A 25,205-nucleotide genomic window follows, 5' to 3' on the forward strand; every position below is an offset into this window, starting at 1 on the left:
AACAACAAGCAGAAATAAGAGCTCACTACTATTGCAACCATTTCATTTATCCTGATGAAAGGGTTACCTAAAACTGGCTTTTGATTGCATTGTTTGGATGAACAAAGCCGATCTGCAAATGTTTCTTTCGATTTTCATGGAGAAAGCAACTTCTTCGGCGATCACTCATAGCCGAGTGAGTCCATAAGTGACTGTGGAGGCCAATTCTGGATCCATATGTCCTTCTACAGTGGGGACATTGGTTTCTGGGTCGGAGTTGATTACGGTGTGGGTTTGCCAAGCGTGCCTTCTTCTTAGCCTGTTTCTCCCTTTTGTCCTGAGTTCAAGTGTCTTCAAAGTCTATGACACCTTTGGTAAAGGCTGTTGTCCAACTGGAGCACTCGCAGACCAGTGTTTCCCAATTGTCAGTGTTTATTCTACATGTTTTAAGATTTGCCTTGAGTCTTTAAACCTCTTTTGTTGAACACCAGCATTATACTTTCCATTTTTAAGTTCAGAATAGAGTAGTTGCTTTGGAAGACGATCATCAGGCATCCGAACAACATGACTAGTCCAACGAAGCTGATGTTGAAGAATCATTGCTTTGATGCTGGTGATCTTTGCTTCTTCCAGCGCACTGGCATTAGTTTGCCTGTCTTCCCAAGTGATGTGTAAAAAAATTTTGAGACACTGTTGATGGAATCTTTCAAGAAGTTGGAGATGGCGTTTATAAGTTTCATGTTTCACTAGCATACAGTAAGGTTGGTAGTACAATAGCTTTGTTTGTAAATAAGCATTTTGGTTTCCCTGCAAATGTCCCTCAAGCACTCTGCACTTCAATCAGAAGAAAACTGCACTTGCAGAGCTCTGGCAATGCTGGATTTTGGCATCAGTGTCGGCCCTTGTGGAAAAGTAACTGCCCAGGTAGGAGAAGTGATTGACGTTTTCCAATGTTACACCGTTGAGTTGGATTTCTGGCGCTGCAGAGGGGTTGTTTTGTGCTTGTTGGTGCAGCACTTTGGTTTAATAGAATAATAGAATAATAGAATAATAGAATCATAGAGTTGGAAGAGACCACAAGGGTCATCGAGTCCAACCCCCTGCCAAGCAGGAAACACCATCAGAGCACTCCTGACATATGGTTGTCAAGCCTCTGCTTAAAGACCTCCAAAGAAGGAGACTCCACCACACTCCTTGGCAGCAAATTCCACTGTCGAACAGCTCTTACTGTCAGGAAGTTCTTCCTAATGTTTAGGTGGAATCTTCTTTCTTGTAGTTTGGATCCATTGCTCCGTGTCCGCTTCTCTGGAGCAGCAGAAAACAACCTTTCTCCCTCCTCTATGTGACATCCTTTTATATATTTGAACATGGCTATCATATCACCCCTTAACCTCCTCTTCTCCAGGCTAAACATGCCCAGCTCCCTTAGCCGATCCTCATAAGGCATTGTTTCCAGGCCTTTGACCATTTTGGTTGCCCTCCTCTGTACACGTTCTAGTTTGTCAGTGTCCTTCTTGAACTGTGGTGCCCAGAACTGGACACAGTACTCCAGGTGAGGTCTGACCAGAGCAGAATACAGTGGCACTATAACTTCCCTTGATCTAGATGCTATACTCCTATTGATGCAGCCCAGAATTGCATTGGCTTTTTTAGCTGCCGCGTCACACTGTTGGCTCATGTTAAGTTTGTGGTCAACCAAGACTCCTAGATCCTTTTCACATGTACTGCTCTCAAGCCAGGTGTCACCCATCTTGTATTTGTGCCTCTCATTTTTTTTGCCCAAGTGCAATACTTTACATTTCTCCCTGTTAAAATTCATCTTGTTTGTTTTGGCCCAGTTCTCTAATCTGTCAAGGTCGTTTTGAAGTGTGATCCTGTCCTCTGGGGTGTTAGCCACCCCTCCCAGTTTGGTGTCATCTGCAAATTTGATCAGGATGCCCTTGAGTCCATCATCCAAGTCGTTGATAAAGATGTTGAATAAGACCGGGCCCAAGACAGAACCCTGTGGCACCCCACTAGTCACTCTTCTCCAGGATGAAGAGGAACCATTGATGAGCACCCTTTGGGTCCGGTCAGTCAGCCAGTTACAAATCCACTGAGTGGTAGCATAGTCAAGACCGCATTTTACCAGCTTCTTTACAAGAATATCATGGGGCACCTTGTCAAATGCCTTGCTGAAATCAAGGTAGACTACATCCACTGCGTTCCCTTCATCTACCAGGCTTGTAATTCTGTCAAAAAATGAGATCAGGTTAGTCTGACATGACTTATTTTTCAGAAATCCATGCTGACTATTGGTGATCACAGCATTCCTTTCTAGGTGCTCACAGATTGTTTGCTTAATGATCTGCTCCAGAATCTTCCCTGGTATTGATGTTAGACTGACTGGGCGGTAATTATTTGGGTCCTCTCTTTTCCCCTTTTTGAAAATAGGGACAACATTTGCCCTCCTCCAGTCTGCCGGGACTTCGCCTGTTCTCCAGGAATTCTCAGGAATTATTGGATATTGAGCGATAGGCCAAGCTTTTCATAAGTGTCTGCGAAGATATTTAGGATGGTTTGGAGGTCATCCTCTGAGTGTGCATTGTGGGAGTTTACTATAGATCCCCAAGCCAAACGGAGGACATAGATGATGCCTTCCTGGAACAGATGGCCAAGCATGCAAAAGGAAGGGAGATAGTAGTAATGGGGGACTTCAATTACCCGGATATTTGTTGGATGTCAAACTCAGCCAAGAGCATATGGTCAAACAGATTCCTCACTGGCCTTGCAGACAACTTCATTGTCCAGAAAGTGGGAGAAGCAACAAGAGGAACAGCCATTTTAGATCTGGTCCTAACCAATGCTGATGACCTGGTTAGTGGGGTAGAAGTGGAAGGATCATTAGGCGCGAGTGATCATGCTCTTCTGAAGTTTACTATACAGCAGAAAGGAGCAGCCAAGCATACTAGGACTCAATTTCTTGACTTTAAGAAAGCCGACTTCATAAAACTTAAGGAAGAGCTGGGTGAGATCCCATGGACAGTAATACTAAAAGGAAAGGGAGTTCATGATGGCTGGGAGTTTGTTAAGAGGGAGATAGTAAAAGCACAACTTCAGGCAATACCAATGAGACGGAAACATGGAAGGTGCCTAATGAAGCCAGGGTGGCTATCTAAAGAACTTTTAACTGAGTTAAGATTAAAAAAGGATGTGTACAAAAAATGGAAAAGGGGGGGAAACCACCAAAGAGGAATTCAAACAAATAGCCAGCACATGTAGACACAAAGTCAGAAAAGCTAAAGCACAGAATGAACTCAGGCTTGCTAGAGAGGTTAAAAGCAACAAAAAAGGCTTTTATGGGTATGTTCGTAGCAAAAGGAAGAACAAAGAAACAGTGGGGTCACTCAGAGGAGAAGATGGTGAAATGCAAACAGGGGACACAGAAAGGGCTGAACTCCTCAATGCCTTCTTTGCCTCAGTCTTCTCCAACCTGAAGAATTTGGAGCAAATGATTCAGCAGAGGAAACACAGCCCAGAATAACTAAGGAGATAGTACAAGAATACTTGGCTAGTTTAGATGTATTCAAGTCTCCAGGGCCAGATGAACTGCATCCAAGAGTATTAAAAGATCTGGCAGATGTGATCTCAGAACCACTGGCAGTCATCTTTGAGAATTCCTGGAGAACAGGCGAAGTCCCGGCAGACCAAAAAGGGGAAAAGAGAGGACCCAAATAATTACCGCCCAGTCAGTCTGACATCAATACCAGGGAAGATTCTGGAGCAGATCATTAAGCAAACAGTCTGTGAGCACCTAGAAAGGAATGCTGTGATCACCAATAGTCAGCATGGATTTGTGAAAAATAAGTCATGTCAGACTAACCTGATCTCGTTTTTTGACAGAATTACAAGCCTGGTAGATGAAGGGAATGCAGTGGATGTAGCCTACCTTGATTTCAGCAAGGCATTTGACAAGGTGCCCCATGATATTCTTGTAAAGAAGCTGGTAAAATGCGGTCTTGACTATGCTACCACTCAGTGGATTTGTAACTGGCTGACTGACCGAACCCAAAGGGTGCTCATCAATGGTTCCTCTTCATCCTGGAGAAGAGTGACTAGTGGGGTGCCACAGGGTTCTGTCTTGGGCCCGGTCTTATTCAACATCTTTATCAACGACTTGGATGATGGACTCGAGGGCATCCTGATCAAATTTGCAGATGACACCAAACTGGGAGGGGTGGCTAACACCCCAGACGACAGGATCACACTTCAAAACGACCTTGACAGATTAGAGAACTGGGCCAAAACAAACAAGATGAATTTTAACAGGGAGAAATGTAAAGTATTGCACTTGGGCAAAAAAAATGAGAGGCACAAATACAAGATGGGTGACACCTGGCTTGAGAGCAGTACATGCGAAAAGGATCTAGGAGTCTTGGTTGACCACAAACTTGACATGAGCCAACAGTATGACGTGGCAGCTAAAAAAGCCAATGCAGTTCTGGGCTGCATCAATAGGAGTATAGCATCTAGATCAAGGGAAGTAATAGTGCCACTGTATTCTGCTCTGGTCAGACCTCACCTGGAGTACTGTGTCCAGTTCTGGGCACCACAGTTCAAGAAGGACACTGACAAACTGGAACGTGTCCAGAGGAGGGCAACCAAAATGGTCAAAGGCCTGGAAACGATGCCTTATGAGGAACGGCTAAGGGAGCTGGGCATGTTTAGCCTGGAGAAGAGGAGGTTAAGGGGTGATATGATAGCCATGTTCAAATATATGAAGGGATGTCACATGGAGGAGGGAGAAAGGTTGTTTTCCGCTGCTCCAGAGAAGCGGACACGGAGCAATGGATCCAAACTACAAGAAAGAAGATTCCACCTAAAGATTAGGAAGAACTTCCTGACAGTAAGAGCTGTTCGACAGTGGAATTTGCTGCCAAGGAGTGTGGTGGGGTCTCCTTCCTTGGAGGTCTTTAAGCAGAGGCTTGACAACCATATGTCAGGAGTGCTCTGATGGTGTTTCCTGCTTGGCAGGGGGTTGGACTCGATGGCCCTTGTGGTCTCTTCCAACTCTATGATTCTATGACTATGTTGTCATCAGCATATTGAAGCTCTATGACAGAATTTATGGTAACCTTACTCTTTGCTTTCAGCCTACTCAAGAGCTTTCCATCTGTTTGATATATGATTTCTACCCCGGTGAGGAGTTTCCCTTCAACAATGTGTAGAATCATGGCAATGAAGATAAAAAATAAAGTTGGGGCAATAATACAACCCTGTTTAACACTTCATCTCACTGTGAATTGTTCACTGAGAGCTATTGTTATCTTCAGTTGTTGCTGTCATATTATCCTGGAGGAGCTGAAAGATGTTCACAAATTTATCTGGGCAGCCGATTTTCAGCCGGGCACGCATGGGCTGGATCCAGGCTTGCAGGGTCTGCTCTGCAGTTTAATCTTTCTTTGCCTCACTGTGGGCAACAGAAGTATTTTAAACTGACCAAGCAAGAGTCACAGACTCCTGATTTTCTAACAGTTACAGCATCATTGCTCATCCAGAACACCTGCCCTTTTGCTTGGATGAATTTGGGGCTGCTTGATCTGTAAATTGTTTTTTCAGCAAGGCTGGTTTTGTTTGGAATAATAGGTTTGGTTTGGTTTCCATGACCTGTTTGTACCTGGATATGATCATAGAGAAAGCTGACTGCATGGGATTTGGGTCTGGTGTGAGACTGGCCTTCTGTGAATCTAGGGTGGTATATCGGTGAGGGGTGGGGGTGTGATTGCATGGCATTTGCCTTGTAAGTATCCCAGGGGACAGCAGGCACTCAAATGGGCCATCCACAGAAACTTGTTGGTCACAGAGTGATGCACCAGGTAAAAATGCCTGCCTCTTCCTTCTACCCACCCAGTGCTCACCTGGTGGGAGAAGGTGCCTGTTGCTCTAGCATCACAGACCCACAACCTCTGGTTGCTAAGAAACTCTGACACCTCTGGACAGTGTAATTTAATTCTCTTCCTCCTCCATTTCTAAATCAGAAAGGGGAGGGGAAGCATCCCTCCATCAAAATGAAGATACCATCTATGCTCACTAGACCAGTCAGGCTCAGCTGTGAGCGAATGCAACAAAGGCCTTCTGAGCATGTGCATGTTTGGGGTTCTAGGACAAAGGGTTGGGGTGGAGAGCATCAACCCCCGGCTTCTCTAGGTAGGGCTGAGAATGTTTCCAGCATTGGCTGCAGCTCCAGCACATCTCATTCTGGAAACGGTTGTGGTTTTTTTTACTTTTGACAAAAAAAAAGGTGAGAGTTGTGTAAAATTAGGCAGATGGGGTTTCTGAGAGGGGGTTTCTCCAAACCCCACCTGGAGGTGCTGTTGGGGATTGAACCCAGGACCTTCTGCATACAAAGCAGGTGACCTGCTTCTGAACCAGACTCTTCCCTAAGGGATAGGGTTGGCCTAGGGATCTGTGCTGAGCAAGAAGGTTGCTGCAGCTGCCAGTTGTTGCCAGTTGTTCCCTGTCTATCAGCGGGAGGAAGAGGTGGCAGGGATCTTCATAGCTCTGCTTCCTGGTTGTGGCTTGGTGTGGTTTCCAAGGCACCCTCTTGTGGTGGTTGTTATTAAGCACTGGGGGACTTCAGATAGAAAGCCAGTGTGCATTGGTTGCTCTCCTGAAGCAAGAGGAGCCTTAATAACAGCTGGGTAATGAGGTTATCAGAAACCGCAGCAGATGTGTCAGAGGAGCTCCCCCGCCCTGCTTGGTTTCCAGAACAAGTCACCCCCAGGGTGCTTCCCTCATTAGCCAGAAAGGGACTGGCAATCTATTTTGGAAGGGAAGCCCGGGGCAGAGAGACCCACTTAATTTGTCAGTTGCTGGATTTCTCTGCCGGAATCTGCCGTCTGATGCTGTAGCCTGGCCACAGAATCAAAGGCCCAGGCGTGAGGTGTCACAGGAAGATGCCTCTCTCTTTATGCCCCAGAGCAGCTCTGAAGCTCCTTCAACCCCTGCCAGGTTCTCTCCTGGCCACTCAGACCCACTGGAAATCTGACTGGAAACGGGGGACATCATTCAGTGTGTTATAAAGAAACAATTGATATCCTGGGCTCAGAACTTTAAAAAGTATTTAATAATATCTTTGAAGAGGGGAAAGCCCCAGACACTTGGAAACTAGCGGAAATAGTAGTGATTGAAAAACCGCAAAAGGACCCTACAGAGGTGGGGTCATACAGACCAATTAGCCTATTAAATCAAGACTATAAGATATTTACAAAGATCCTGGCGAGGCAACTGGAAAAGAAATAAAATAAATAATAATAATAATAATAATAATGAAACCTAAAATAATTAAGGAAGATCAATATGGATTTGTTAAGGGAAGATACATAGGCTATCCTATAAGAAATGTGTTAAACAAATTAACAAGCAGGGTAAAAGGAAAATTGGTGGTCTTAAAATTGGATGTGTATAAGGCCTTCTTATGGAATATTATGGGGGAGGTAGGATTAGGAGAGAACTTTGTGGAAGCAATGCAGGAATTCTTTAGAGAAGGGAAGGCTGTGGTCAGAGTGAATGAGGGGGTTTCAGATCAATTCAATATACAAAGAGGAGTTAAACAAGGATGTTCACGCTCACCACTGCTATTTGCATTGGGTACTTGGCAGATAGAATACGAAACTCAGTAAAGATAAAAGGATATAAGAAAGGAAAGGAAGAAATAAAGTTAAACATGTATGCAGATGATATCTTATTATTATTTACAAACCCCTTAGAGGGTGTAAGAGAACTTATCTTGAAGGACTTTAAAAAGGAGTCGGGATTGGGAGTAAATCTGGAGAACTCTTAAATTTTATTTTGGGATGTAAATAAAGAGGAGAAGAAGGAAATTGCAAAAATGACAAAGATGGATATCAATAGGAAAAAAATTAAATACTTGGGGGTAAATATTATTAAAAATATTGCTAAGATTCCAGATGTAAATTACAAAGAAGCATGGAGGAAGATCAAGAAGGACATAAAATCATGGGAAAATAAGAATTTATCAATTCTAGGTAGGATTAGAGCAGTTAAAATCTTTCGGGTACCGAAATTATTATATTTATTTCAAGTAATTACACTACCCATTAGGAAAATATGGTTCAAAACATGGAATAAGGTATTTTAAAAATTGGATTTTTGGAAGCAAAAGAGTTAGAACCCCAGACATAGTAAATTATTCATCTCAAGAAGAGATGGGATGGGGAATACCGAACTTAAGAATTTTACTATGAAACGTTTCAATTGAAAAATCTAATAGATATTGGATATAAGGATCGGATTAAATGGATAAGGCTGGAGAATGAAATAAATGAAGGAATAGGAAGAGAAGGGATATTTAATAGAGATATTAATACGGCTTTTAAGAAGACAATAGGACCAAAGAAAACTGTGTTAGGAATTTGGAAGAATTGGAAAACAAAATGGATGCCAACATACTCAAGGTGGACACCATTAAAATATATGTAGGAGAGTCAAAGGGAACCGGGTTGGTGGAAGAAATTAGAAGATCAAGGATTTTATAAATTAAAAGATATGTTTGATGAAGAAGGGAATTTAATTACAAAAAAAGTTTTTTTAGAAAAAATAGAAAACAATATTGGCTGAAAGTGCAAGGACTTTATGATTTAATAAAAATGGAAAGAATAGAGGAAACGATGAGGACAGAAATGAAAATAGATATGGTGCTGAATAAAAGACAAATAACGGAGAAAGGGATAGCAGGGGTTATATAAACTGATGATAAGCGACAAAGAAAGAATGATAAGGATAATCCAGATTAAATGGGAGCAGGAAGGTACGATCCTTCCAAACACGGCTCAAGAACTGATGAAGAATATAAACAATATTAAAAAAGAAAAGTATAAAGAATTAAGTAGAATTTTTTTATTAAAATGGTATAGAACTCCGGCACAAATGGCGTATATAGTGAAAGGGTTTAGTCCCGAATGCTGGCATTGTGGTCAGGAAAAAGGACTATATTCACATGTGGTGGGAATGTAATCTGATTATGGAATATTGGCAAAAGGTTATAAAGGTAATTTCTGGACTATTTCAAATAAACATAGAAGTTAATAAGGATTTGTTATTTTCGGGAATACTGGGAAATAACAAAGTAAAAAGTAATAAGCAAGAGTTGTACAAGATTATGATTCTAGCTGGAATGGCAGTTATTGCTTTGGGATGGAAAGAAAAGGCCAAATGGAATATGGAAAAATGGAATGATTATGTTTTTGAATACGTACAGTCAGAAATATTCGCACAGATAGTGGTAGAGGATAGATGGGGAAGTAAATGCCCAAGAATCACAAATAAATGGGCATTTTACAGGAACTGGATAGAAAGAGGGGAAGCCAACCCTAACATACAAGCTCGAATGAACAGACTGTGTACAAGGATAAAGATATGAAGAAGGAAGGCCTGACAGGGGGTGGGGAGGGCTGGAGTGGGGAGGGAGGGGAAAGAAAAACGAAAAGAAAAAAAGAAAAAGTAAACTGGATGGTATTTTGAATTGATTTTTGAATTGATCTCACACAGCTTGTTTCTCTACAGTCATGAGGGCTGGGAAATTGGTGAATTTCTAAATGTTCTTTGTGAAATGCAAACGCTGAGTTTCTCAAGGTGCTAAATTCTGGTCCATGCCCCAGACAAAGCACAGTGGGTGATGACAATAATGGTATTTGTACATTGGACTCTTCCCTGTTCCCAAAGATTCAAGCATGCACGGCTGTGCCTAGGTGGACACTCGCTCCCTGATCTGCACACGTTGCAAGAGCTGCTTGTTCTCTCTGCCGAAGAACCTGCTGGGCTCCCTTCCAATGGTCTCCATTACAAGGAGAGCGTAATGAGGGACCTCTCTGCCTTCCCTCTGTCCTGCCATGTGCCAAGTTCTGGTGTCTGCATAATGGATGAACTGCCGTAACTCTACTCCAGCTTCCGCCATCACCACTTCAGCCAAGAGTTTGTTGGCACACCAAGGTGAGGTGTTGGGAGAGATCCACCCTTCAATTTCTTCCCTTCCAGACTCAGCAGAAGCAGAGGGCAACTATTTATCGTAGGACCCCTCCTAGCCATCACTGCCTTGCTCTGAGTTCCTGGTCTCCTATGCACAGTGGGCTTTGTGGGGCAGGGCTCTAGGGGGCAAGTGCTGATGTTTGCAAGGCCACCTCAGGCTGCAGCCAAGCCCAGCATTTCAGGGTTACAAATGAGGGAGCCTTCCCTTGCCTGGCCTTGTCAATCTGTCTCTCCTTCTTGCTGCTGCTTCAGCTAAAGTGCTTGAGATGACAGATATTTATGATTCATTCCCCTGACCTGCCACTGCTTCGGGTTTTAGTGCTGATCCCTCCTGAAATGTGTCTCTTTAGAAGACGTCACCTACTCTGTGTATATTCATTGCAATAAACTGTTAAATTTCTACTGCTGTGGAGTTCAGATCTAATGTGCAAGCAGCCAGTGTAGCAGATGGCCAGCATCAAGTTGGCAAAGGTGTGTGTGATGGGGAGAGACCTAAGAAGTGCTGCAAGATGACTGCTCTTGAGGGGCCTGTGGCATCCCTTCAAGGAATGTGTCCCACCACATTTGACTGGAAAGGATCATCGACCCATCAGTGGTCCAGACCATATGGGGAGCAGCTGCTGTTTGGGCCTCCCAGGAGCTGGGGCTCAATTTCCCATCAAAATGATTTCCCTGGGTTTGTCACAGCATGAGAACAAGATGCTACATGGCAGGAGGGATGTCAGACATCCAGAATACAAAGCTGTCTTGTTTGGAGGCCCCTGCCAGGCCAGAGCAGCCCACAGCTACATCCTTGGTGCTTCTGCCCCAGGCACCTGCCATGCTTGGACCCAGCTTCCATGTTTCTGGCAGTAAATGGAGAAAAGTGGTCCAGGATGAGGAGGAAGGAAGAAGCACTGATGTTTGAGCTAAGTTCTGGGTCACCCCAGAGGAATCCTGTGTTTGCACAGCCATGGAACAGCTACCTGAAGAAGCAATGGCTCAGTTTTCTTTTCTGAAACAATCTCCAGGCCGTGCCCATTAATTTCAATGGGTCTACTCAGAGTAGGACTAACACTATACATTTAGCATTAAGAGCCTGACAATCGGAATCCCCTGTTCCTTCCACTCCTGACTCCATGAAACTTTCTTATTTTCAGCAGCACAATCTGGAACGTGTGTGTGTTTTGCGAACCGTTCCTCTTGTTCAGCAAGTGGGAGTCGTCCTAACCTACTCCAAAATCACCCGGTAAATCCAGACCACCCAGCCCCTGCTCACAAATGCAGAATCCATATTACAGGGTGTGTGTGTGACACTTCTGGGGCACAAGAACGTCGCAAGCGCTTACGGGATCAGGCCAAAGAGGGGTCACCTGGTCCAGCATCCTGTTCTCATAGGGGCCAACCAGATGCTGGCAAGGGAATCCCTCCTGTGGTTTCCAGCAAATGGTGTTTGGAAGTTTTGCTGCCTCAAACTGTGGATGTAGGGCAGAGACAACTGTGGCTAGAAGCCCTCGATAACCCTCTTCCCCCTCCATGAATTTATCCATCCGGATTGGTGGCTATCGCTGCCTCCTGTGGGAGGGAGTTCGTTCCAGAGTTTAACTCTGAGCTGCCTGTGATGTGGGGGCACGGCTGTTCCGCGGGGGGCGTGGCGTGGATCTGTACCCTTCGCCGCTTTGATCGGGCGCCTTTTGCGGAGAGCACAAGACGGGCACGTCGCCTTGCGGGAGCCGAGGAGAGGCACCTGGTTCAGTCCCGCGGGGCGCGCTTCCCTTGCGAGCCCCGCTGCCCCCGCCGCGCTTCTCCGCCCCCGCCCCTTCTCCTCGCTGTCAGCAGCCGTCTGTGTCTGATTCGAGAGGAGAACGGAGGCGAGGCGAGGCGGCTGCAGCCAGCGACCCCGGACCCGCCTGCAGAAGCAACCCCCCTCCGCCGCCGCCCGCCCCGGGGCCACCAGAAGCCCCCCTCGGCTTCGGCTGGGGGCAGAGAGCGCGCCTGCTCTTCCCTGCGCGCCGCTGCCCCATTGGAAGGGCGGCGGAGGAGCTGCAAGCCGGGGGGCGCGCCATGAGCCCCTGCCTCGGGGTTCAGGGGCCAGTGGTGGAAGCAGGGAGCGGCCCCCGCCCCAGGGCCTGGCCGCGAACCCCCCGCGGATGCGAGGCAGGAGCGCTTGCCTCGCCCGGCGACTAAGGTGAGCGGATGCGAGGCGGCGGACCCACAGGTGGTGCGGCGCTTTCCCCGGGTTGCTGGGCGCGCTGGTCTGCGTGGGCGCGGGAAGAGGCAGCGCTCCTGGCCGCAGGTCCGAGGCCCGGCTGCTGCCCGCCTCTCGCGGCCGGAGGGAGTTGCGCTGCTGCTGCTGCCGCCGCCGCCCGCAAGGAGCCAGCCACTCGCTGCCCGCGAGGCTCCTCTCTGGCCGGCCTGCCAGCTGGGCTCATCCTCCTTGCCAGCGCAGGCGACGGGCTCTGCTCCCGTCCCGGGCTCTGCTCAGCCTCCCCAGCAAAGGGCACGTCCCGGCGCCGTGGTCGTGCCCTTTGCTCCGCTGCGAGCCACGCTGCCGCTCGCCTCCGCCTTTCACAACAGCCCCGCAGGGTAGCCCAGGCTGCGAGGTCAACCCAGCGAGAACTCTCCGAGGCTTCTCTCGGGCCCCACACCAGCCCTCCAGCGCCGCCACGGCCGGTCTCTGGAGTCCGTTGCCAGGCCACGAAGGGCCAGCAGCCAAGCCTGACAAGCGCAGAATATAGAGGCTTGGGGGGGGGGGGGCGGCGCCACGGCGTTTGGCCCCCTCCCTCCGCCCCGGGATCAGGAGCAGCCTGGCCGAAGGCAGGCGGACCATCCCCCTTTTAGCTTTTAATCAATGAAGGCTCAGCGGAGGCTTTGCAAAGAATCCCCGCCGGCCGCGAAGCCCCTTCCCAGAGCAGCCGGCCTCCTAATTCAATTCCCTCGCCTTGTTTAGCCGTAACGTGAGCTGCGGAATGTCCTGCCCAAAGAAAGAAAGGGGGACGCGGTTGCTTTTTCCATTAAATATGACCCAGGGAGGTATTTGTGGTGTGTCAAAAAGGCGGCTAAGGAGACAGAGAGGGAGTGGAGGGCGCTAGAGACAGGACGCCCCCAAAGAGCTGGAGCTGTCAATGGGGTGCTGCCTCATTGTGTGCATGAGAGGAGGAGGCAGCTGGAGGGGACAGGAGCCCGTCCCCAGTTTGGGCGGGGGAGGGGGCTTTCCAGGGAGCCCAAGGGCCTGGCTGGGGCTCTGCTCTGAGGCTTCCCAGTGGGGAAAGGAGCAGACTTGAGCGCTTGGACACAGGAAAGTTTGCTGCTCCAGGAAGCAGCCTGGCTCCATCTCCCTGCTTCTGGTTTTCTTTCTCACTGCTTTGCTCTGCTGTATGACAAATGGAACAAATAAGCTAAATGCTTTTTAATGGGACCCGAGGGCACCATTAAGAAGAGTGTGTGTTACAGTGACAGAGGAGGAATTTGAGAAGCAAACTGCTAGCAATATAAAACCAAATAATTAAAAGAAACATTAAATACATAAGAAGCAACAGTACTGTAAAATGGCAGCGGAGGAGGAGCTGCAGGGGAAGCAAAGCAAATTCCGTACATCCATCTTTGATTCAAGAGGACGGGGGGGGGTGTCTCCACAAATGCAGCACCCGGGTCCCAGATGGTGGCCACAGGAATAATGCCAGGAATCATCACTGCTTGCCCAAGGGGTTTTTGCTGCTTGCAAGGTCCTCCAGAACCCAAATCATAGTGCGAGAGGCAAGACCCTTCCCGTCCCAGAACTCCAGGGGGGGGGGGGGGCAATGAAAGCAACAGCTTCCAGTCTCAGCCAAGAATGTGAGAGTCCCTGGCTAGGAGTTGAAGGGGTGATCAAAGGGTGACTTTCTAGAACTTGAGCCCACTTTTGTTTCCTTCCAGCAAAGATCCAGGGGGCACAACCCCCCCCCCCCATCATTCACTTGCTGGATAAAGGCCTGCATTACCAGGTGCTATGAGGGCCGGGGGGGGGGTGCGCTCCTTCAGGCACCACAGCCCATTCCACCTGGAGTGCAGCCCCCTTGGCAGCATTTGGGACCTGAGCCCCTCTGGATGACAAATGCAGGATGCCTTCCTGCTCCTCACTCTCCACCTTTAGGATAGACGAGGGCTTCAACAGGGAGGGAGGGCCCACAGAGGCTCGCTCCAGATCTGGTAACTGCTGAGCCACATCCTCTTCCTCCACTTAAGCCTAGCCTATCAAGCTAGCTGACATTCACCCTGCCTTGGAAAAGGTGGACCCACCTTGGGATTCCTTCCAGGAAGTCAGCAAAATGTAAGCACAAGGCTGCACTTAAGAAGCAGGAAGGACATCTGTACCTAGTGGGGGGGGGGTTCGCTTTGTTTTTGCGACAGAAATTTTTGCTTAGGTGCATTCCCTTGCTTTCTCCCTCCCTGCTCCTCCCCCACCAGATACTTGGTGCAGATAAAAAGGCAGAAGAGCCTGTGGGGCTGAGAAGCCTCCCCAACTGCCCCCCCTCAAATTCCAGCCCCTCTTCCCACTGGCCAGGAAGCCCCTAAGGGCCTTTTCTTGCCTGGACACCAAGAGAAATGTTAATATGAATTAAAAGCCAGAAAAGCACATTCTGTTGGAAGCAAAGTGTTGTTGACCCCGGAGGACCAATTCTCTTGAACATATTACATGCTTGGAGAGCTCAAAACCAAGAGCAGAACAGATGAGCAGGCTGTGGGTGAGGAGAAGGAGGAGGAAATGAGGTTGGGGGGGGGATTTCCCTATTACCAAAGAAGCAAATAGACACCTCCTTTGTTCAAGAATAATGCTTTGCCTTTGGGGATCATTCGATTTGAGTCCTTCTGAGGCGGCCCCTGGGATCATCATCTTCGCTGTCTGGCAAAGTATGCAAGGCAGTCACTGAGGATGTGTCCACAAAACAAATTGAATCTGCCTTTGAACCTGTTCTGACTGCCATGGCTCCTAACCAAAGAAGTGGCTGTTCTGCAAAAGGGCAGCTAAGTACGGTGCTCTGATATGAGGGCTGTGCTAATGACACCCCTTCCTGCAATTCCTCTTTAAAGCATCTCCAGAGCATTAGTTTCATGGGACAGCAGCCAACCTCAATTCAAATGCAGATCCAGGATCCTTTCATTGGCCATAATGACCTGGGCATGTATGTTTGTTGTCCCATTGTTGTTGTTTAGTTGTATCTGACTCTTCGTGACCCCATGGACCAAAGCATGCCAGGCACTCCTCTCATCTACTGCCTCCTGCAGTTTGGTCAAACTCATGCTGGTAGCTTCGGGAACACTATCCAACCATCTCGTCCTCTGTCGTCCCCTTCTCCTTGTGCCCTCCATCTTTCCCAGCATCAGGGTCTTTTCCAGGGAGTCTTCTCTTCTCATGAGGTGGCCAAAGTATTGGAGCCTCAGCTTCACGATCTGTCCTTCCAGTGAGACCTCAGGGCTGATTTCCTTCAGAATGGATAGGTTTGATCTTCTTGCAGTCCATGGGACTCTCAAGAGTCTCCTCCAGCACCATAATTCAAAAGCATCAATTCTTTGGCGATCAGCCTTCTTTATGGTCCAGCTCTCACTTCCATACATCACTACTGGGAAAACCATAGCTTTAACTATACGGACCCTTGTTGGCAAAGTGATGTCTCTGCTTTTTAAGATGCTGGCTAGGTTTGTCATTGCTTTTCTCCCAAGAAGCAGGCGTCTTTTAATTTCGTGGCTGCTGTCACCATCTGCAGTGATCATGGAGCCCAAGAAAGTCAAATCTCTCACTGCCTCCATTTCTTCCCCTTCTATTTGCCAGGAGGTGATGGGACCAGAAATGCAGTGTTTGTGGCAACTACCCTGGTTGGAGCTCAGAAAATTAGTCATAAGATTTCTTTTAAAGACTAATATTCATGGCTCTAGCAGCCAAATCATCTGCAGAGGAATTCTCCAGCTGCCAGTCTGTATTTACAACACTTTTTACCATTCCTAGGAAAACACAGTTGTGTGGGGTGGTAGAGGGAGATTTGGCAGCTTAAATGCAGGTAATGAAGGAAAGAGAAAGATATTGTGAGTCGTTAACAACCCCCCACACTGTCTGACAACAACTAAGGCCCAAGTGCACAACACCAAGCTCTTCCCCACCATCCTTCAGCCACATCAGGGGGTAGAGGCAGGAAGCCAGTCACCTTGGGGCAAGTGCATAACATCTAGTTGTTCCTGGCCCTTGACACACACACCCCGTCTCGTGTTCCTGGGCTCTTCTTGACCCCTTAGAAGTCTCTCCCATCTCTGATGCTCTTGCTGGGAGATCTCCAATTAAACTTTTTATTGCATTAGCCATAGGCCATGGCATCATTCAGGAGAACGAAACACACACACACCAATAACCATAAAAATATTCGGGCACTGATATACAATAAAACCATGGTCATGGCTACTAAAATTATTTGTTGCATTAAATGGAATAGAATAGCAGAAGATGTGCCAAATTAAATATCCGAATCCCCTTTGCAGTTGATCGCTATTGTGTCTAGTTCCTTCCTCCTGATCTTCTTAGCTGCCAGCACATAAAGTGCTGCTTTATAAGTAACAATGACAGTAAGAGCTGACAGTAAGAGCTGACAGTAAGAGCTGTTCGACAGTGGAATTTGCTGCCAAGGAGTGTGGTGGAGTCTCCTTCTTTGGAGGTCTTTAAGCAGAGGCTTGACAACCATATGTCAGGAGTGCTCTGATGGTGTTTCCTGCTTGGCAGGGGGTTGGACTCGATGGCCCTTGTGGTCTCTTCCAACTCTATGATTCTATGATTCAAAGTCGTTGGTGTCACTCAGCAGCCATTTCACCCTTTCCAACCTATTCAAATGTCTTCCATTCGTAAACAGGTTTTATAAATCGGTCTCTTGGGTCTATGTATAATGGGCACTGCAATAAATAATGGCACAGGTACTCGACGCAGGGTTGTCCACATGGATAGAATCTCTCTTCATAATGTACTTTGCCGTACCACCCATCCAACACCACCGAGGGCATCGATTGGAATCGTAGTTCTGTAAAAGCGATTCTTAGTACAGCAAGTGGGAACTTTGTCAGGTATCTGGCTCAGGCATGCTCGGTTTTGATGTGGAAACCATGGTGAGCTCTTGGTAGAAGCAATCATGGTTAGATTGCTTTCTGCATCGGACCTAAGGAGACAGTCTCTTAAGTGCCTCTTATCCATCTTCGTGGTCACCTGAAGATTTGTAATTGATATTGGGACAAGAGGCATTGGATGCCAACCTTCCAGCATTTGGTCTGTTCCCGTTCTGTGTAAGACATAGTGGGAAATCTCCGAAAGAGACTGAAGTCTTTTCACATAATTTAGGCAAATTTAGGCAATTCTAGCCTGTATTGTTGTCATGTCAGCTTCAGCACGAAGAAGAGCAGCAGCTGGAGTCCCGTTGGGGAGTGAGAACACTTTCTTGAGGAATTCATAGAATCATAGAGTTGGAAGAGACCACAAGGGCCATCGAGTCCAAACCCCTGCCAAGCAGGAAACACCATCAGAGTACTCCTGACATATGGTTGTCAAGCCTCTGCTTAAAGACCCCCAAAGAAGGAGACTCCACCACACTCCTTGGCAGCAAATTCCACTGTCAAACAGCTCTTACTGTCAGGAAGTTCTTCCTAATGTTTAGGTGGAATCTTCTTTCTTGTAGTTTGGATCCATTGCTCCATGTCCACTTCTCTGGAGCAGCAGAAAACAACCTTTCTCCCTCCTCTATGTGACATCCTTTTATATATTTGAACATGGCTATCATATCCCCCCTTAACCTCCTCTTCTCCAGGCTAAACATGCCCAGCTCCCTTAGCCGTTCCTCATAAGGCATCGTTTCCAGGCCTTTGACCATTTTGGTTGCCCTCCTCTGGACACGTTCCAGTTTGTCTGACCAGAGCACTATAATTCATTATGCACTATTTCTAAGGCTTTGTTAGCCTTTAGATCCATGCCCCATATTGCTACTCCATGGAGCATCTGGGAAAACACTTTAATAGCAAAGATTTTCAGCACAGGTTCTAGTAACTGGCCACAAGCTTTCTGCGCTTTGAGTTTCGTAGCCTCAATGTGCCCCTTCCACGATAGCGTCTCAGTGAAGAGAACTCTCAGATATCTGAAGGAGTGTGTTTGCTCCAGATCCTGCTGATCCATTTTCCATTTGAATCTGGGACTACGCTTCCCAAAGACCATAATTTTGATCTTGGGGTAATTCACGGCGAGGTCTTCCTGCTTGCAATAATGCTAAGCAGATTGTTAAGACCTAATCGGGAGTGATAGGAGCACCACATCATTGGCATACAGCAGACAAGATATTTTCCTATTGCTAATTGATGGGGTAGGGGATTGCGCCAGTGCTACGTGTGGCGCCATATCATTTATGTAAAAGTTGAAGAGTGTGGGAGCCAATATGCAGTGCTGGGAGATCAGTTCCTGTCCTTTGATTTTACATTAGAGGACCACTGAGGAAGAGAGAGACTTTTCTAGGGTAACTCAGTGAGATTCTTTGGGAAGGGGTCCTCCCTTCTGCCACCGGGACTGCACTTGAGTCAGAACCACCTGAGTCCCCTCTGCTTCCCACCCTCAAGACCTCAGTGTACACTAAGTTATTATATAAGAAAGGGAGGAGGAAATTAAATGGCTGCAAAACAAATTCCTGCTTCTCTTCCCCTCCCTGAAAAGGGAAGAAAAAATGAGTCCAATTTATTTTTAGCTGTCTAAAGAGGGGGCTTTGCATTATTATTCCTCAAGGGTGAGCTGCTGCTGCTGCTCTTGCTGCTATTAATCCATAATCTACAAAGAATGGATTCTGCAATCACCAGTTTTTTAAATGTGAAATCTGCCAAGGATATTTTGTGATCTGCAGGAAAAGGAAAATCCTCTTTGCTACATGTAAACGTGCAAGTGCTTGGTTCTGTTCTGGAGAGGGGGCAAGATGGAGGGGGGAGCTCTTCAACATGCAGGAGGGCATCCCAATTATGGTGTGTCTCTCTCACACACACACACCTGCAAAGTCTTTGCTTCTTCCAGAAGAGCAAAGCCAGCATCGTACAGCGGCTGTGTGTGTAAGCTAGGTTGCTTATACAGGGCACAAGCAAAGGAAAGGAGAGTCTCTGCCCCAAGGCACCTCCCATCTTCTCTGCTCTGCCTGTGGGGAGAGTGGCTGTCATCCCAAGACCATGGCACACCCATATGCAAAGGGACTTGCAGGACAGGGCAAGGGCAGCTCCCCTCTCGAGAGCCCGGGGGTGGGGTGGCTTCTTCCTCAAAGGAAGTGAAACTGGTAGGCTAAAGAAGGCTCTTCTCTTCTCGCCTGGGCCTCATGCGCACTTTAGTTTTAATGATTCATATTACTCAGCTTGGTCTCATCCCCACCAACTCACCTGCCTTTCCTTGCTCCTCCATGGCCTGTTTGCTGCTATGTGTCTCAGTAGCCAAGGGGGGCAGAGGGGCAACTGCCCCCTAGATCAAGTAAAACAAAAGAAATATTTCACTGCCCAATCCCATTGGTTCTGCCACCCACCAGAAAAGTCCTGCCCCACCTAAGTAAGTCCTGCCTCCCATAACAAAAATCCTGGCTATGCCAATGGCCTTGGTGCAGCTGCCGGGGGGGGGGGCAGGGGCTCCCATGGCAGAGGCCTGCCAGAGCAGCTGCATCTATGTCTGTAACTCCCTCCTCTCCCTCTCTCTTGCAGGTGCGTGGGAAGATGGTAGGATGCCCGTAGGACCATGCACTGCACCATGACATGCTGCTGCTGTTTTCTGGTTTTGGTTTTTCACTGTGTCCTCCTGAGTACAGCCTCAGTGGCGGCTTGCCCAGCACGCTGTGACTGCATCCCCCAGATCAAGTCCGTCAGCTGCCACCGCAAGCGCCTCACCGCAATCCCTGAGGGGATTCCCACGGAGACCAAGATCTTGGAGCTTAACAAGAACCGCATCCGCTGCCTAAACTCGGGGGACCTGTCCCCATTTCCACTATTGGAGGAGCTGGACTTCAGTGAGAACATCATCGCCAGTGTAGAGCCTGGTGCCTTCAGCAACCTACTGAACCTGCAGGTCTTGCGCCTTCGTGGCAACCAACTCAAGCTGCTCCCCCCGGGCGTCTTCACCAAGCTCTCCAACCTCACCGTCCTGGACATCAGCGAGAACAAGATTGTCATCCTCCTGGACTACACATTTCAAGACCTGAGGAGCCTCAGGATCCTGGACCTTGGGGACAATGACCTGGTTTATGTCTCTCGGAAGGCCTTCTCTGGCCTCCTGGGCCTGCAGCAGCTGACAATAGAAAAATGCAACCTGACAGACATCTCCGCAGAGTCGCTCTCTCGCCTCCAGAACCTACAGGCCCTCCGGCTCAGGCACCTGAGCATTGCCACAGTGGAAGACCAAAACTTCAAAAAGCTTTGCAACCTCTGGCAGCTAGAAATTGACAACTGGCCGTTCCTGGAGGACATATCACCAAATGGCTTCCAAGGACTCAACCTCACCTCACTCTCAATCACGTATACAAACATCACTGCTGTCCCAACAGCTGCCTTGAGGAACCTGGGGCATCTCATGTATCTGAACCTCTCCTACAACCCCATCAGCACAGTCCCCAAGGGCGCCTTCCGGGACCTCATCCGGCTCAGAGAGCTCCACATGGTGGGTGCCTTGTTGGCCTTGGTAGAGCCCCAGGCGCTGTATGGCTTGAGGCAAATCCGTCTTCTCAATCTCTCCAACAATTTATTGTCCACTTTGGAGGAAAGCAGCTTCCACTCTGTCAACACTCTGGAGACACTCAGGGTGGACCGGAACCCCTTAGTCTGTGACTGCCGCCTCCTCTGGATCCTCCAGCGCCGGAAGACACTCAACTTCAACGGCCAACCGCCAATGTGTTCCTCACCACCCGAGATCCAGGGTGACGCCCTGCGCGACTTCCCAGACTCTGTGCTCTTTGAGTACTTCACCTGCCAAAAGCCAAAAATCAGGGACCGGAAGCTCCAGCACATCACTGCTTACGAAGGGCAGGCTGTGTCCTTCCTGTGCCGGGCGGACGGAGAGCCCACCCCCTCCATCGTCTGGGTTTCTCCTCAGCATCGGATGATCACTACCAGGAGCACTGGGCGAGTTGCCGTATTGCCCAGTGGGACACTGGAGATCCGCTACACACAAGTCCAAGACAGTGGGACCTACATCTGCATCGCCAGCAATGCCGGTGGCAACGACACATACTTTGCCACGCTGACCATCAAGGGGCACTTGGCCAACGGAGCCCTTTATGCAAACCGGACCCTGCACCTCAGTGACTTCAACGACACTTTGCACAACAGCACACAGGTCTTCTTGAAGTTCACACTTGACCTCAAAACTATCCTGGTGTCCACTGCCATGGGGTGCATCACCTTCCTGGGCGTGGTGCTCTTCTGCTTCCTCCTCCTCTTTGTCTGGAGTCGAGGCCGTGGGCAGCACAAGAACCACTTCTCTGTGGAGTACTCTTTCCGCAAGGTGGACGGCCCAACCACAGCGGCTGGGCAAGGGGGCGCCAGGAAGTTCAACATGAAGATGATCTGAACTGCTGGCAGGCTGGGAGGGGGGCCCTGCTGGGAACACCCGCAAGGAGAACCAAGTGGGCTGTGGGTGCTGCTGCCCCTCCTCTGCCATCAGTTCAGTTCAACTTCAAGGGCTTAGACCAGGCAAGCAGTGACCGTGCTGAGGGACCTCTGTCACACCACACTTGCCAAGGGTGCCATGAACCTAGTGGCAGCATTGCCCATCGTGGCTGGCCCAGTGCCAGCACCCAGCAAGGTGGGGAAGACCCTGGTACCCTGGCAGAGCCTGCTGCCGCCACCAGAGCCTCCTGATGCGGCTCGGCCGGGTGGTAGCAGCACCGGACAGAGCTCCAGCTCGCCTGGAAAGAACCAAGTGGCCACCTAGCACCGCCCTGGTCCTGATGCTCGCACGTGGATGGGAGCGGCATCATTACCAGGGTGGGTTTGGTTAGCACCACCCACATGCCGAGTGAGCTGGGAGCTCCTCCACTCAGTGCCACAGCCTGCACTGTTCACTGGCAGGCACTGCACTGCATGCGACTTCCCCCAGGCTGAAGGGCAGCCCTGGCCAGGGGCATCTGCCTCTCTCTTTTTCTCCCTGTCTCTGGGCTTCTATCCCCCATGGACAACGTGCTCCACGCAAACAACACAGGGGGCTGTTCAGGTCTTTTTGCTGTAGCTGACTTTTGTCCTTTGTTTCATCAACTATGCATCTTTCAAGTAACGGGAGCATTACTCTTGGGCTTTAAAGAACCTCGCCTCTCTCTCATTTTTCTAAGTGACATATTTGGAAATCTCTGTTGAGCTGAGTGCTTGTTTTTAAACCATTTATATGCACGCCTAACAGGCATCTTCCTGTGCGGCTGAGGACTCCCTGTGCAGGGAGGGAAGAGGGAGACCAACCCACCTTTGCCCGCCAGACCAGAGCCAGCAAGGTGAAGGCTATGCTCGGGGAGACGCAGTGCCTTGTAAGAACCCTGTCTAACATTTTTAATAATAATGAGTATGTTGGTAGACAACTGCCCTCTGTGCCGAGACCCTCCTCAACAAAGCAATAACCTGCTTCTTCCACTTGGCTGGCTAGGATAGGGCCCAGTACACGGACCCAAGAAGGCTGAGCTCCTGCACTGTGCACTGTCCTGCACTCTCCAAGGGAGAGCCAAGCTTTGAGTCTGTAGATGAGAAAGAAAGAGAGAGAGATAGATGTAAAGTAAAATGTAGGCTGCCCTCTTCTTTTCATTGAATAAGGCTAGAAGCCACTTGGAGGAGCGTTAGCTGGTTTAGTGGGGGAAGGAACACTCTGGACAGAAAGAATCCATTGCCACCTTTGAGCCCCACCAAGGGCCCCACTACAAGTCCTGGTGGCTTGAGGTGGACTCTGAGGAAGGCCAAGGGTGGCTGGACCAAGGCCAAGGCAGAGCAAGGGGTTGAGCTGCCCCAGTTAGGGATGTGTACAAAGTGCTTTCTGCCATCCCTACAACCTTCCTGTGAAGTGGGCAAGGTTGCAAGAAGGTGGCTGGCCCAGGGCCCTGATGGATGTGTTCTGGGGCTGATTGTCCCAAATAGGCACAGCCCCATGGCAGGTTCCAATTGGGTCAACTTCCCCTTCCCCTCCTTGGCTGGCAGATCCCAGCTGCAAAAGAAGCCTGAGCAGTCAGGAGCCGCTGGCGCCTTACAACAAATCCCAAGAACAGGGCCCCTTTTGCGGCTTCCCTGCCTGCCGCACAGGAGAGGAGAATCTTCCGAGGCTCTGCCTGCCAAGGGAAGTGGTGTGTGTGTGTGTGTGGTTGCACATTCATCCACGCATGAGCTAGAAGATTATGCTTGTTGATGATAATGTATTATTTCTGCTAAACGAGGTTTTGGCTGACATATTTACAGGCATCTGTTTTGGTTTCCAATGAAAACACCAACTGGCAGGGAAGACTGGGATCGTCCTGACAACAGGAAATTAGTATTTTAGAGAGCAAGGCAGGTCAGCGATGGAGAAGTGCGCATTTGCTTGCTGGGATGGTGCTGATTGGACCTTCCAGGGCAAGAGATGTGGAGGCGTCTGTCAGCCAGAACTCCTCAGAGATGCTGCTGGATCAATGCTAATAAAATAGAGGAAGGCTGCCACTCAGTTCCACTCCGTCTGTTCCTCCTCCCACCACCTGGTCTGCTCTAAAGCGTAGCACAAGGCGTGAAAGTTGGGGTCGGGACAGTGCGCCACTGAAGGGCATGCTGAAAAGACAGAAGCTTGGCTAGAGAAAGATTTTGCAGGGGAAATTCTGCCTGCTCCCCGTGACCTCTTGGCAATAGAGACCTCTCCAAGCTCTCAGGTGTGTTTGCCTGGCCCTCGAACATTTGGCCCTCTTCCTCTCACCCACCTGTAAAATGCCAACAGCAGCTAATTCATGTAGCTATTTTGAGGGCCAACACAAGTGTGACTAGGAGTGCTGAATACATAGCTAAATCCTGGCTTGTGGACTGCCAAGCGGAGAGTCCAAAAGTGGCTTCCTTTGCAGTGCTGGCCCGAGGGCACTGAGCAGCCATGGACTGTATGTGTCTGGAGGCACCTTAAAGATCAAGATTTAGTGCGGCATGAGTTTCCATAGACCAATTAATTTATGACATTTATTTATTGCCTGGCCAGGGAGGTCCAAGCTGTGTACATGTTTCTCCCCACACCGATTTTATCCTCACCAACACTGCGAAAGTAGGCTAGGCTCAGAGGAGGAGTTTGGCCAAGTGGGCTGAAACTGTATCTGCCCAGTCTGTGGCTCCACACAACATTGGCTCTTGGCGTCTAGAGACCACTTGCATCAGACTATAAAGATTTGAGCTGCAATAATGTGTTTGACAAAAGGGGGGGGAGCAGTCAGCTTTGGGCAGAGTAGCCTTTGGCTCTCTGGATCTCTGACTTGGAGGACATGAAGAAATCTATTCTCAGTACCCACTCCACCCCCCTCTGCATCTTCTGGACTCCTCTCCACCGCACCCTGCTCACTTCAAAAACAACTTCTCCAACAGTCCCAATCACCTGGCCCTTCCTTCCATTTTGGTGGAATAACACTGGACAGAGATGTAAGATCTTACACAGGGAAGGGGCAAGGGGGAAATCACAACCATGAAACTATTTCATCCTTCCCCCCGCCCAAGAAGTAGGAAAGGAGCCCAGCACTGATTTTGAGGGTGGATGAAATTTGCTGGAGTTTGGGGCGGTGAATGCTCAAAAAGCCAAGAGTGGGAAAGTCATTCACTGTCCCCATGGAATACCTTGTTTATACAGAATGTGCACATTTTTTAATATGTATGACTGCATGTACAATACAGCAAAGTATCACATAATCACCTCCGTCTCCTGTTTGTTTTATGCTTTGGTGCCTCTTCTCAGTTATATGATGATGAGAACAGAATCCTTTGCACAATCTGAGCCCCTTTGTGGAAGTGGGAGTCTCTCTCAGTCAGCCGTGTGGGCTTGTATAAGCTGTGCTGGCTGAGAGATCTACCGTATTTTTCGCACTATAGGGCGCACCGGACCATAGGGCGCACCCAGTTTTTAGGGGGGGAAATCAAGAAAAAAAATATTTCCCCCCCCCCAGCCCCAAAGAGCAGTGTACAGGCTGCACACAACCTCTCCCTGCCGGAGGGGTTGCGCGTGGCTATGGAGGAAGCCGAGGCAGAGA

At 48.8% G+C, this 25,205-nt stretch overlaps 1 protein-coding gene across 6 annotated transcripts in view; it reads left to right on the forward strand.

The window, feature by feature from the left end:
- LINGO3 (leucine rich repeat and Ig domain containing 3) overlaps positions 1–24,870 on the forward strand; it is a 39,242-nt gene extending 14,372 nt beyond the window's left edge. For 4 of the 6 annotated variants that reach the window (XM_083422066.1, XM_083422068.1, XM_083422067.1 and 1 more), the window contains exon 2: positions 19,702–24,870. In XM_083422066.1, the coding sequence (XP_083278192.1) occupies positions 19,736–21,559 (1,824 nt within the window). In that variant the 5' untranslated portion in view covers positions 19,702–19,735 and the 3' untranslated portion in view covers positions 21,560–24,870. Of the gene's footprint in view, positions 1–11,636; positions 12,173–19,701 lie in introns of those variants that run through there. The other 2 variants (XM_083422070.1, XM_083422065.1) reach the window with 2 other exon arrangements.
- Positions 24,871–25,205: the final 335 nt, after the last annotated feature.

This window comes from Podarcis tiliguerta, assembly GCF_965153285.1.
Source record: "Podarcis tiliguerta genome assembly, chromosome: 18".
Taxonomy (NCBI): domain Eukaryota; kingdom Metazoa; phylum Chordata; class Lepidosauria; order Squamata; family Lacertidae; genus Podarcis; species Podarcis tiliguerta.